General features: G+C 43.3%; 1 protein-coding gene across 5 annotated transcripts in view; it reads right to left on the minus strand.

Annotated features, from left to right (window-relative positions):
• CBLB (Cbl proto-oncogene B) overlaps positions 1-15,129 on the minus strand; it is a 194,667-nt gene that overhangs the window by 80,854 nt on the left and 98,684 nt on the right. For all 5 annotated transcript variants that reach the window (XM_034790499.1, XM_034790511.1, XM_034790493.1 and 2 more), the window contains one exon: positions 2,224-2,380. In XM_034790499.1, coding sequence (XP_034646390.1) covers positions 2,224-2,380 — 157 coding nt within the window. The remainder of the gene's footprint in view (positions 1-2,223; positions 2,381-15,129) is intronic.

Here is a 15,129-nt window from a genome sequence, read left to right on the forward strand (position 1 = left end):
CCCTGTGTGTAATTCATGAATGGCTGGGACAGCATTCATGTAACACAGCTAGGAGTGATTTTACATGCTGGTGTCTGTATATGAGCAGGACAGGTGTGGCTGTTCTGGCAGCAAAGCAGTGTAAAAGGAACCCCAGGCTATAGAATTAAGGGGACACTACTATTCAATTGTCCAGCTTGTACCTTGGGGAATGTCTCAACTCCATCTTTATCCTTCACCTAAAAGACAAAGCCAGGTGATTCGATCTTTGGCTCTTGGCCTGGCCGGACAGTAAAAAGCTGCAAAGGAGACTATTGGTGAGAGAAACCATCTTGAACAAAGACAGTATCTGCTAGATGAAGTTTTAGACTTTTAGATGGGTTTTCACTTTTATTTGCTTGTAAGCATCTCTATCTTTATCTCTTTTACTTGGTATCACTTTATCCTTGCTCTTTTGTTGAACTTGTTTTACTAGAGGCCAATTCAGTGCTGTGTTTAAAGGGAAGAGTGTATTTAATAAATTGTGATGTGCTGACTAACAGAGCAGCAACCTTAATATATTCTGCAAATGCACAGCAGAAGGGCTGAGGATTGCAGAGAAACATCTCTGAGGAGCTCATGGGCTGGAATGCTCCAATTGTTACCTACTAGCAATGTTTGGGCCAGGAGAGCCTTGAGAGGTTTGCTGGTGAAAAAGACAGACTGGAGGGGCAATTAGCTGACACAGTCTAGTTGCCAGCAAAACGCATTCTTAATGAGGCAGAAAGGTAACACAATGCCCCCACAGCTCTTGGTATCCCCAGGAGACTTTTACAGTTACCAACCTGAAAACCAGTTCAGCTTCAACAAAAAAGTTTCAGAATTTTCTACTGAACACAGAAGTTTTTGTTTGGAATAGAAACTTATTCAAACCAGGCAAAGCTTAGGTGTTTCAACCGAATTCTGCCATGAGTGTTTTGTCTAACTCAAACCCCAAACTCAAAAGCAAAGCTCAGAAAGTACAAAACCATATGGGCCAAAGACTCTCACAAATCCTTGAAATTCAAAATAGCTGAGTTTTGCACTAGCTCTAGCAAAGGCACCAGTAAAACAAAACAAAACAAAAAACAAACCCTCAAAAAGCTTGAAATATATGATAAAAGATGCATTTGGTTATTTCTGTAAGGGGAATGCTTTGACTGTGTTTTGAGACTCTGAGTTTGGCCTCAGAACAGCTTAAACAGAGATGGGTTACACCTGAACAATTTTAACTTTGACTTTTATTGGTTCTGGCAATTTCACTTGGTGAAAATAAGAGATGATAAAGAAGCAAAAGCCCTGGATTCAACATACCCTACTATCATCCAACTTTTGCAAATGGTCCTAGCCCAAATCCCCAGAAATGAACATGCCAGAATATTGTGCGTGTTCAAAAACAACAGATCTGGATCCAAATTTCACAGTTTGAACACATCTTTAACAAAATAATTTTCACAAACAATGTACACTTCAGACAAAGAGAAAAACAGCCAATGCCTGAATAAGTGAGAGCCTTCATTTCCCAGAATTGCATCCTAATAATTACTCCTATATACAAAGGAGAGGCTAAAGTGAGGAAATTTAAGAATTAATATATCTATATGGATATTTTTATCCAGTCCTCAGAAAACTCAGACATTAGAGTGGTGTCCACATTAAAGTACATAATGTAGAATGGATATACCATTCAAAAGTTGTATAGCATATGTACAAAATTAGTTGTATTAGTTTAGTTTAGACAGACAGTAAAACTCTCAGCAATTCTTCAGCAACTAAAATGACATTGCCAAACACATGACCTGATCCTACTCCCATTCAACTCAATGGCAAAAATACTATTATTAACTTCAACAGGAGCAGAATCAGGCCCATATTTAGAATTGATATGATGTATATGCCACATTAATTATACATTTATATACACATTTTAGATTAGCAACCCAGGCCCACATTTTGAGAAATCTGAATGCAGGAAAAAATGCATGAGTTGCCACAACTGCATCAGAATTAGGGTAGCCATATCCACAAACTATGCACATATTTTTTCATGGGTGTATCTTTTATAATTTAGGCTTTGATACCAAAAAAACAAAAAATAAACAAAGTTAGTTGCACGGTCTAATGTTTGAGTTATTCACGATTTTCCAACCATCTGACTTTTGTTGTCCATTTGGTGAATTACAGATCTAAGTTCTTCCATAATGCTGAATATTTTAAAAATCTTACCTGAAATAGTCTAGTGAAGATATCAAATTCAAAAATTGAAATGTAGTCATTGCAGGTCAAGTCAATGGTAGACTTAAGAGCCATTGCTTCCAAACCAGAGCTTATCTGATGAATCTCATGAAGGCACTGCCGGAACACTTTCCATGGCACTATAGTTCTGGGAGGGGGAGAGAAATGATTTAATAAGATGCCATATTGAAAACATTTTCTTATTTAGACAGCACAACTCAAGCCTGACATTAATTTAATTATGTTTGATTTTGCTACAAAAACTAAAGCTCAGTTTTCTGCAAGGATTCAATTGGGGGGGAGGGAGGGGGGACTGTGCACTCCTGCGGATCAAAGCAAATTCGATATAATGCAGTAAGATTTTTTGGCTCCCGAGGACAGCATTATATCGGGGTAGAGGTGTACAGCAAACCACCCCACATGATCCCAATCTTGACTTGAAGGAAACACCTCTGGAATGGACAGGAAGTTCTGTCTTCATGGTCCTGGGCCTCTGTGCAGACTAACGGGCATGCTACTTAGTGCTTACAGTGATTGCAGTTTTTGTAATTAAGGCTCATTTATACCAGCTCACTTTGTACAGGCTAACAACCTTCAGATAATAACTGCTATGACATCATTACTCAAGGCTTAGTTCAGATCAGCGACCTAAGGAAGGGAAAGGTTCTTTAACTTATTGCCCACGAGTGTAGCTTGCTCTATTTGACTATACGGCTGTTCTCCCGACCCCCACCTCCTCCCAAAGAAATTGCTTTTATAAATGAGAAAACTGTTACAGAATTGAGTAGTAGTGACAAACAAAGGAAAAACTGCAGGATGATAGCAATGGTAATGGGTTATAACAGTTCCATGGATATTAGAGTGCAGCTCTTACCATGTCTACATTTGCACAAATTTGAAAGCTCTTTCATAAATAATCCAAACTATACTTTTCTAAATCCAATTTAGTAGCTAACTTTGAAGCAATGTTTGAGACTTTATTCAATGATCTTGCTCTATTCTCCAGACTAGAAACAAGGTCTACCTGAGCATTTAAGGAAGGGATTTGGTACTTGAGGAATCAACAGTTCAAGATATTACTAGGCTGGGAGCCTGCTACTGGGAGTGGGGGGAAATCCTGCCTCCTTTCTGAAGAATGCAACAAGAACTGGGGGAAGGCACCCCTCAGCCCCAAGTCCTAGCAGCATGGAGAAAAAGGAGCCTATTGATGAAAACTAATTCAACTGAGGATGAACAGGTGCTACCATTAAGGAGGAAGGACAGCTGAAATGCGCTGAAGGCCTCATTCGGCTAGACAGAGGCCGGCTGAGTGCTTTGACATATCCTGTCAGCCACTGGCAGTACCTACCCCTGCTTTTATTTGTAGCTCTAGAGCAGTGTGGGGCAGGCGTGGAAAGAGCAATTCAGAACGAAGACATGCTAAACTGATCCTCTTTAGTAGAGTTGCATTTTGTTCACCTCAGTTCCCCTCCCCATCCTTCTGTATCCCACGTCCCTTTGAACTCATCTGCCGACACAAACTGGCAGGTTCTTCTGCCAACCACTATCAATGAAGATGGTGAGATTTGGGACCCGACTCAGTGCCCATCACTTGGAGGTATGGAACCCTTTACAAGCCATGGCATACCATCTGTCAACAGCTGCGGCTTCCTCTTCCCCCAGATGTCATTATAAAGGTTACTATCTAAATTCTGCGAGCCATTAAACCCCTTACTGACCTCAATGCCCAGTAGGAGTAGAGAAGGGCCTACTTTACAGAATCACATTCTAGATGATCTGTAGTGATTTGCAGGACTTCAAAATGTGTAAGATTTTGTGTTTTTAAAGCTAGTGTGTGTGCATATGGATGCTAAAACAGTCTAAAGAGCCACAGCCACAATCCTCACACATGCTACAGATAAGCTTCTGCTCTTTACACTGTCTAACTTTAGAAAAACCCCACAACATTTTTATTCCACAAATATTTTCACATCTCCTTTTCACATGTACAAAGTAATTCAGATTACTTAGTAATATGGAGTTGTATAAAAGAATGATAGTTATACACCTCTACCCCGATTGACCGCTGTCCTCGGGAGCCAAAAAATCTTACCGCGTTATAGGTGAAACCGCGTTGTATCGAACTTGCTTTGATCCGCCGGAGCACACAGCCCCGCCCCCCTGGAGCGCTGCTTTACCGTTTTATATCCGAATTTGTGTTATATCAGGTCGCGTTATAGTGGGATAGAGGTATATCTGATTGCTCTGCACTAAATAAATACTTGCCAATTCATCTAAATTTAAAAAAGAGCTTTCAGCTGAAAAGCAGAACGTTGCGGACTTGAGTTCATATTTCTGCTGCAGGGAAAAATCCTAATCTGGCCTTTACTGTATTCATAAAAGCCTTTGGACCTGGAAATCTAAATGTCATTTTGATGTTTGTATTGAGAAAATCATAAATGATAATATATGATGAAGCTGAACAGATCTCATCAGATACGTTCATCTGTGTATGAAAAACAGGAAACCACAAAGAACTGAAGAGAGATACCACATCAGATGCCATTTAAAAAAAGAATGCACATCAAATTTTGCTCACGGTAAAGAACGAACAAAATGTTGCCCTGACTTTAAAGTACAAAGATGGAAAACCTCTGTGCATCCGTGGTGTTAAAAACTACAGTTATGTATGAATTTAGGTGTCACAATTACAGGAATTAAACAGGTAATCATAAATTAGACTTCCTCTTTGATTCTCTCATTAAACTTTCTGAATGGTGACAGCATCAAGGTCATAGTACTAGAGTAACAAGGGGTAGAAGAGGAAATCCAAACCCTTAAAGCTAAAATTAATCTCATATACAATTGTAATCTCAATACGATGCAAGCAAAAACTAGTGATATGACAGGATTGTCAGAACTCCCTCTTGGTTCTTCATCTGTGATAGTTTCACGAAGAAGAAATTATTGGATGTGACTGATGTACAGGACCTACCATTCTCTATTCACTTAATGCTATTACCCCTCACCTGATTAAAAAATAAAATAGATACAAAACTTCGAGGTCAGACACCTTTATGCACAATTCAGCTCATCTGCAACTCAGCTTATGACAGAAATGTTCACAGTAGAGTGAAATAACGTTTGAATTTTTTTGTGATAATCTTCCAGAACAGGTGTTTTTTTAAAAAAAGGTTGTTCCTCATCTATAGTCCACTGAAATCCATCTGAGCCCTTTCCAGTTATTTCAATGAGTTTTGGATCTGGCCTGTTGTGCTTTGACCATCATTTACTGTCCCCAGGAAAGCTGAGAACTGTTTGTTGTTGAAATATTCTCATTTCTGCTTCTGATAAAGTCACTATGCAGCTTTTGGCACTAACCAGCTTGGGACCAGCCTACCCGAGGGACTTCCTCTTTACCAATGCCATACTGACAGCTGAGGACAACAGAAGTCCTTGATTTGGAGCCCTCTCTGTTTGCTAGCAGGATGTTCTCTGTGAGGTCTACAGGACTATGGAACTTGTTCCTTTCCGCCACCTCCCCCTCCACTACTTTAGTCCAAAGTAGCCTGAATTTGGCATCCTCCCAGGCACACTGCAAAAGATGTGGATATGAGAGTATTTAGAAAAGGCTGAGAGTAAACTTCCCACAACAGTAAAGCGGTGGAAAGGAGCTTTGGTAGGTGGTTGTCAGATTGAGTTCCTGTTTGAATGATCATTTTAATGCTGTTGTGATTTCTCTTATATTATTACATGTTAGGGGCCTACAATTTTGTACAGGTGTCTTTATTATTTAAATCCAAACACATTACTTCAAATGCTGGTGTGGAAACTGAGGAAATGAATGCTGAGATAAGAATTTATAGTGAACAGTATGTTTGTCAAGCCTCCTAAATAATGTTAGAGAAAGCTTGTTGCCTTTACAATAAAAGAAAACAGGATCCGATTTACAACCAAATGTAGTCTGCCTCTTTTCTGCCTTGAATTGTACAAGGTATTTACAGCTAATGCTTTCCAGGCTCTTTGTCCTTGTTTTGTTTGTTGCATCATGCCACTAATGATGCCCAGCATTAGATGTTGGCAGGTATTTCTGCACATGTCTGATAAGATGAGGCAGATCAGTGGGAACTTGTCTGGAGAGGGAGGGGTTACGCACCTCTGATGTGTTCATCAGGGAGATGCAATATGACACCCCCTACCATGTTAGGCTCTCTGTAGAATTAGGTTGAATAAGTACATTCTCTGTTTCTTATATTTAATAATTATATAAGCTGTCATTGGCTGTATGCTGTACTGTTAGTGAGGCATTATTCTGTGGAGTATTTCATATTAGGAATATACTATCCTCACTATAAATTCACTCAAACTGCTGCTCAAAAAATGGGCTTTTTCTTTTTTAAACATATGTTTAGCAACAGTATGTGTCTTTTCTGATGTCTTCCAGGAAGCAGTACTAATTTCAGGAAGTATCAGGCTGTATGTTTGTTTTCGTTTGTTTACAGAAACATGTATTACATGTGCTATTTTGTTATGGTCTTGGATGTGCTGTTGTATAATTAATTAAAATCAGAGAGAAAATATATAAGAAAGGAATAAATGTGACGCAGCTTGAAATGTACACCTGAATTAAAACACTAGGGAGCTAAGGAAGGCCATCTGTTATGTATTTAGGTGTGTTTTATTTATTTATTTGAAACCGAACTTTTCTAAATTGAAAGAATTTAAAGCTCATTTAGGGTCTGATCCAACTCGCACTGAAATCAATGGGAGTCTATGCACTGATTTCCCTTTCAGTTGCAGTCAGAGTGTACCCCCGCTGGTTTAGCAACAACAAAATGGTCCTCTTTCAAGCTTCAGGAAGCTTGTGTTTGACCCCAATGCAGAAAAAGTTTCTCATATACACTGTCCCTCACTGCAGACCTGACTGTATCTTGATAATCACCTCTGGTCTTCCTCTCATCTGAGGCTCCCACTAGAAGAAAACACTCCCTTTCTATTTTCTCTGATAGAGTGTCAGTCGTAATTGCATTTAAACAAATTGGTGGCTTGAGGTGTGTTCTGGGCAGAGTAAAAGCTTTGTTTTAGACACCTTCTTATGTAAAAAGGAGCTTCAATAAGCATTTGCCCCTAAGGGTAGGGTTATTCAGGATTCCAAGATATATCATACTCTAAAACACCAAGCCAAGCTTCCTCCAAGCCATTTGAAGCAACAGAGTTAGAGCTCAGCAAGTAATTCACAACAAATAATTTAACAGATGGATTTAGCTTCTTTTTCTGCTCATGGAATACCCAGGAACAGACCAGGATTTTCTGAAACTTTTAAGCAAAACATGCAAATACTTAAAAAGAACCAACAACTATGGATTAAAAACTAAATTATCTCTGTGAACTTTCAATGTACAATATCTGAGCTGCACTGGTCAGATAGGCACATGCCATTGTTTCCCCTCTCTCAAAATAGAGGAGCTCAGAAGCACCTCTGGTGTGAAAATGTATATGTGTAACTTGGAAACTGACATTCTGCCAACATCCGTGCCAGCACGACTCTCTCAGAAATGCTGCAGAACTCAAACACAAAAGGGGCATGACTGTGTCCAAAGCTAATTAATTTAAAAATTCAAGCAGTCACCCAGATCTAAACAAAATTCTTTGAATGTCTGAGGCAACTGATGTGGGTTTCAGTTTATCATCACTGAACACAGCTCTTTCCTAGAATATTGCTCTGAACACCCTCCAGTACAAAAAATGGACCTCATGCTTCCATTAGTTCTGAAGCTCAGAGCAAACAACTGTACAAGTCAGTACAAAGAAGGCCTGAGAAGATCAGTCACAAGGGGGGAAAAGCACTTCTGCTCCACCATGCCATCCCATTCTATACAACAGTTACAATAATGACCCCATGTGTCAGAAATACAACACAGGAGGGTAGGGAAGGGAAAGGAGGGCAAGCCTCTGGGAATAAAGAAGGAGTAATGGAATATGTATCCCATGCCTAAGCAGTCTCTCTTTGGAGACTACATATCAGTATTTCCTGAGGCAGCACAGCGCATAGCTGTACAGAGCTGTCTACACACCATGGCTTCACTAGTGAACATTGGGTTCCAAACACCCACAGTCATCAAGGGCCACAACCATCTGTGGACGGGCATGCTCTGGAACAGCCAGGGGCTGGAAAAAAAAGAGCCTTCTATATTTACGTGGGGTCGGCCCCCATTTCTCCAAATTCCTTTCTCTGTCTACATCAGGGATTGCAACACACGCTACCAGGGATCCAAGTTAGGCCTTCTGCAAAGTCAGTCTCAGATCACTGTGTTTTTCTGGCCATACTCCTGTTCCACTTGAAAGTATTTGGGGAACCCTTGTTAGTGGCTGATCTACTCATTCAGTACAAAGGTTTTTTTAAAAGGTCGGGAAGAGGCCGTGCTAGCCGCCTCCATGCTAATTTACATGAATACAATCCCAACAAGGAATCCACCCCATCACACAGAACTATAGGCCTAGTGACATCAAGACCTTAGTGCAATGACTGACTGGGAAATGGCATAATAACAGACCTAGTCATATTTAGTCAAAGCAGCAGTGTGTTAAAACAAATTTGTTCGAGGCTTGTCTCTCTGGTTTTACAAACATTTTCAAGTTCAAACTCAATGTGACATAGTGTAAAACAACCCACTGGTGCATTACAGGTTCCCCTCTGTGCCCAATTCATAGAAGAAATAAATCTGATCTAGCTTAAAATTAGCATATTGTGCTTTTAGATCTGGAGATTGGTTCAATCTCCAGTGTCAGCCAATACAGTGACCAACACAATATTTACTCCAGTTTTTAAGTATCGAGAAGGCTGCATGAAAGTTGGGATTTTTTTGGTTGAAAAGTTGCAGCCAGCTTGTTAAACTTGCGGTATCATTAAAAAAATGTTTGTTTAAAAAACAAACAAAAACCCCTGCAAATCATAAAATCCCAAGTCTGAGTGGCACTGCAATCCTGTGCACCAGGTCGCAATGCCACTCAAACTTGCAGAAACTATAAAAAGTTGCAGCGTGTGTTAAAAATTGTGGTTTCTGCAACAAAAAAATTGTGGCCCACCATTTTCTTATAGCCTTAAATATCAGTTCAGAAGACCCTACTTATCTACCATTGAGAAGTTAATAACCACAATTTTTCTAGTCCCACGGAAAAAAAATCTGGTCTCGTAGAAGCGGCAATTACTTATTTTTCTCAAAGCCGTAATGGCAGCAGTAATGTACATGCCCAAAGTAGCAAAGAACCAAGTCTGTTCCATTTCCATTAAAACCACAAGAAGGGGGGAAATAACTATTTGCCTGATTAAAAAAATAACAAAAATCCATATGACTAAAATGCAGGTTTTTGTGAAGGTTTAGCAATAAAGATAAAAGCTGAAAGGCTATCAAATAGTAGAATTATAGAGAAATGAAAATCTGAAGAACACTGACATTTATGCTACTGATTAGTTTTGCAATATAAAGAATCATAAATCAGAGACTTCAATCACGCGGAAGCACTGTGTGACTTCACAGTAGCTTAGTAATTAGGAGACTGAAAAAAATCTGTTAGGTCCTCTAGCCCACTTTCCTTATTTCAGGATTGCTCTCTATCGTGTTCTGAACATTTTTGCAAAGAGCAAAAACTAAATAAAAGCTTCAAAAACACTATTAAAATGAGTGAGGAACTGGAAAAAATTAACTTCAAGTGCTATGGAGTAATAAAATATATATATAATGCAAAATTATCAGACTAGGTTTCATGTGCATGTTTACAACCCATCTGGGGTTACTAAAGTAGCTGTAAACAAATGGAACTGCTGATTACACGCCCTACAATTTCCCGGTTTCATTTAATGTTACTATTTAAGCTGTACATTTAGCTTCACTGTAAATAAAACAAATTAGGGGAAAAGATGCTTTCACACTACTGAAACTACTTGCTTCAAGATCTCCAACTATCCCCTGGATCACCAAGTCTCTATTCCACCCTTATCATACATTGACATAATCGATAAACACCTTCCTTATTGAAATCTTTTCCTATCTCAGCTCTTGTGAATCTGTCCACTGGTTCTTCTCCCAACAGCTCCATCAGCTCCTTTCAGGGGTGCTCCACCTCCTCCTCTCCCAACTTCTGTGGGTATTCCACAAGGACCTCTCCTTGGCTAAACACTTCATATCTTCAACTATCTCCACACAGATGACCCACAAATTACTCTCTCAAGTCGTGACTTATCTCCATCTATCCAATCCTGCATCTCAGCCTGTCTCTCTTGGATATCTTGCCATCATTAAAACTTATGTAAAAAACAACTCTTGATATACCATCCCTAAAACTCCCCTTAGCCATCACAGGACACAATCACCATCATTCTTGTCACTCGGTCCCTTAACCTGGATACCAGCTTTGACTGTGCTCTCTTTCTAGACTAAGATATATAAATAGTATGCCTGTTTGTCATTTCTTCTTCTGTAACGCCTCTAAGACCCAGCCCTTTCTCTCTCTCCACACATCAGAATTCTCACCTTCATTAACTCCTATCTTGATTAATGCATCTTACTTCTCCTTGGCCTGCCTGACATCCACTTTGCTCCCTGCAGGCCCATTCCAAACACTGCCACTAAGATCATCTTCTTGCCCCCATTCTGACCACATCAACCCTTTGAGTCCCTGCACTGGCTTGACTTTCCCCATTGCATCATATAAAAGGTTCTGATCCTTACATTTAAGCTCCTTCAATACTTAGCCCTGATCTGTAATTGTCTTTATTATTTAATGTGCCACAAACCTTCCACTCACTTTAGTCCATGAAGGATGGCAGCCTCCATTGCCTATTTGCCTGTTTCTCCCACAAGCATCTTCACACATTCTTCCATGCAGAAGTCTTTCATGGCCATTTATCTGGCCACTATCATTTGGCAGTTTCCTTTAAGAACCATAGAAATGGATCTTGAGGAGGGATTTGTTTGTTTGTTATTTTCTGTTTGCTTATTTCGGGTAAGGGAAATAGGGACAGAAAAGGAAGCAAAGTAAGTAAGAGTGAAGATCAGAAGAAGCTAGAACTGCACGTTGCAAATTGCCCAGAAAGGCTGAACACTGGGCGCTGGGAAAGTCTCTGTTAACTAGGAAGCCCCTGAGCTGAGTGCATCCCAGTTTCAGTGAACTGCAGAAGGGGTGTGGCCCAGCACAAGAAAGCAGGAAACTGACTACCAGTGAAACAGCTACTAAACTAGAGCTGGCTAGACTGGAAGTAGAAGAGAAGGAAAAGGACCGGGAGTTCCAATTGAAACGAAGGGTACATCCAGACTACCCGCTGTATCGGTGGGTAGCGATCGATTTATCGGGGATTGATATATCGTGTCTCGTTAAGACGCAATATATCGATCCCTGAACTCCACCGGAGCGAGCGGCGGTAGCGGAGTCGAGGGGGGAGCCACGGCAGTCGATCCCACGCCGTGAGGACCCAAGGTAAATCGATCTAAGATACTTCGACTTCAGCTACGCTATTCATGTAGCTGAAGTTAGCTCGATCCCCCCCCCACCCCCCCAGTGTAGACCAGCCTTCAAAGAAGCAGAGGCAACTGCACACAGAAGAGGTATGGAGGCAGAAACAGCTAGGGAGGAGGCTGCCCACAAAAGAGCCCTGGAGTTAAGAGACAAAGAAATACAGGCCCAGATGGAAGCCTAGATTGAGGCCCAGAAGCATGAACTGGCTGTTATGGAGCTGAAGAGACAAAACTAGGGTTACTATACATCCGGTTTTTCCAGGACATGTTTGGCTTTTTGGTAATCAAACCCCCGTCTGGGGGGAATTGCCAAAAAGCCGAACATGTCCGGGAAAATACCGGCCGGGCACTTCCCCTCCTGGGCTCCAGCTGCTCTGCTCCTCCCCGACTCTTCGGCTCTGTTGAAGAGCCGAGCTGCCCGAGCACTACCGGCTTCGGGCAGCCCCCTTGCCTCCGGACCCCAGTCGCCGGCCAGGCACTTCCCCCTCCCGGGCTCCAGCTGCTCTGCTCCGAAGCCGGTAGCGCTCGGGCAGCTAGGCTCTTAAACAGAGCAGCTGGAGCCCGGGAGGGGAAGTGCCTGGCCAGGGGTGCAGGGTCCGGAGGCATGGGGGCTGCCCAAAGCCCAAGCACTACCGGCTTCACGGTTTGCCAGGCAGCCTCCAGACCCTGCGCCCCTGGCTGGGCGCCTCCCCTCCCGGGCTCCAGCTGCGCTGGGGAAGCACCGGCCAGGGGCACAGAGTCTGGGGGCTGCCCGGCAAACCGTGAAGCTGGTAGCGCTTGGACAGCCCTTTTCGCGTGGCTGAGAGGGAGGAGGGGGAGTTAGGGCGGGGACTTTGGGGAATGGGCGGAGTTGGGGCGGGGCTGGAGGTGGGAAAGGGGTGGGGCCAGGGCCCCGTGGAGTGTCCTCTTTTTTTATTTTTTAAATATGGTAACCCTAGACAAAACCCTCCAAGCTGCTGGTGCCACTTCCCCAAAAATCCACAAATGGGAGCAACTCTGTCCACAGTATAATGAATCCAGCGATATTGCTGAATATTTCATCACCTTTGAGACACTGTGCCCCCTCCATGCAATCACTGAAGATCAAAAGATGACCACATTGATAACAAAATTGACTGGCAGAGCTCTGGACATAATAAGATGCCTACTGATGATGCTTCAAACTATGGTAAATTTAAGGAACTTGTTTTGAAACAGTTTCAGATTACACTTGAAACCTACAGGGTTAAATTCAGGAGTCTTAAGAGGGGATCTGGTTTGAGTAATGTGGCTTATGTAAATGAAATGAGAGATTTGGTAGATAAGTGGGTGAGGGGGAAAGGCATTATAAGCTTTGAAGGAATGTGTGATTTGGTTACTCAGGAACAATTCCTGAATATGTGCAGTGATGATGTAAAACAGTATTTGTGGGGGGAAAGGTGGTTGCAGTGGGAGAATTAGCTGAGTTTCAGACTCTTACGAGCAGTCACAAGCTGCAGTTAAACATAAACCACTGGCAGAGGGGTACAGGGTTGGTGGAAAGCAGAATCACCGTTTTACCCCTGGGAAAAAGGAGGCTGGGCGTCCACCTCCCCGTTGCCCTGTTACTCGTCCCAAATCTCCTGTACAAGCTGAGGAGCCCAAGAGGTGCTATCATTGTAAGTCCACTGAGCACCTGAGGAATAAATGTCCCTTGCTGAGTGGAAACAGGCAGCAAGTAACACATGAAGTTCCTGCTTCTCAGATCCCGGCTGCTGCCTCTTTCCACACAGGGTTTGTAAAGGTTGCTTCCACACAACCAAGCAATGAACATATGCGTGCTGTTAAACTCAATGGTGAAGTTCTTCTTGGATTGAGGGACACCGGTGCAGAGATTTCTGTGGTCAGGAGGGATCTGATCCAGGAGAAGGATTTGTTGCCAGGGAAAATGGCAGAATTAGAACTGGTGGGAGGTTACAAAGTCCTTGCACCTTTAGCTAAAGTACACATGCAAACTAGTAATTTGCAGGCTGAGCTGACGTTGCAACAGTTGCACACAATTTTTCACTGTTTCTACTAGGGAATGATTTCTTTCACGTGGCAGAATCTGTCCCAGGGTTGGTTAGCAATGAGAAGGAATCTTGTGCTAAAAGTCCCTGGGGGAGTGTATGTGTGTGGGGGGGGGAGGGTGTCACATGGACTGCTGGGGAAACAGGAGGGTGCCTCTTAAATTCCTTTGTAGCAGTGAAAAATGCAGCTTTGGGGGCAGCGATGAATGTAGCCAGTTCCCGTAGCCCCGGGGCTCGAGGCAAGTCCCAGTAGGACGGGCTGGATGAAGCCAACTCCTGTCCCATGATCATCTGCCCAGGGGAGGGGAATGTTCCAACTTGTATCAGGGGAGCCACCCTATCTGCTAACTGCCAAGAAGTTGCAGGTCAGCAGGAGACAGGGCCTGCCCTGGGGTGCACAGAGACATGTGTCCCGAAGGTGGAAGTTGGGGTCCTGGTGACAGCTGCGGTGGGAACAGACCCCAGGGATTCTATAGCTGGAAGCAAGCCCAACCTGAGTGGAAGGGAGGGAATTTTGCTGGCCAGTGAATAGTCTGTCAGCTGGTAGCTGTGAGCCCACAGCCAGATCAGGGTCATCTTCCCTTTTGGGGGACACAGGAGGAGTGTCTGATCCAGAGGGGAGCTCAGAAAGGGAAGTCCAGACGAAAGGTGGGAGGGGGGGCAGGAGAGGGGGGGCGGAGAGTCAGCCCACCTTTTGTAGGGAGCAGGGCCGGCTCCAGGTTTTTTGCCGCCCCCAAGCAGGGGGGGAAAAAAAAAAAGCCGCGGCAGCACGATCGCACCGCTCCACTCTTCGGCGGCAATTCGGCAGCAGGTCCTTCGCTCCGAGAGGGACTGAGGGACCCGCCACCGAAGACCCGGATGTGCTGCCCCAGTAGCGGCCGGAGTGCCGCCCCTTGGTATTGGCCGCCCCAAGCACCTGCTTCTTAGCACTTAGCTGGTGCCTGGAGCTGCCCTGGTAGGGAGGATCTTTCCCAGGAGGAGGGTGAAAAATCTGCATTTAAAATGCCAGACCCCGCTCCTGTGGATCAGGGTTTAAGGGAAAACTGGGGGTCCGGTCTCCTGGAGGGGAGCGCCCTCCCAGCTAACCTTTTGGGAACAGAGAGTGGGGTATCCAAGGGGATCTTACCAATCCAAAGCACCCCATTGAAAGATGTTGTTCTTCCTACCCTTATAAGAGATAAAACTGTCTTCAAGGCAGGAGGGAAAAAATCTCTGCATGGGTAAAGCTTCACAAGGGAGTGGGGTCCAGCCCAGAAAAATTCCAGAGGGAGGGGGCGAGGGCAGGCATGGCTGCAGTACACCCTTTCCTTTGCAAAGCCTCAAACTCATACCTAAATTAAAAGCCTTCCCCAAAGAGGCAGAAGAATCTGCATCAGAGT

Source organism: Trachemys scripta, chromosome 1 (genome assembly GCF_013100865.1).
Source record: "Trachemys scripta elegans isolate TJP31775 chromosome 1, CAS_Tse_1.0, whole genome shotgun sequence".
Classification (NCBI taxonomy): domain Eukaryota; kingdom Metazoa; phylum Chordata; order Testudines; family Emydidae; genus Trachemys; species Trachemys scripta.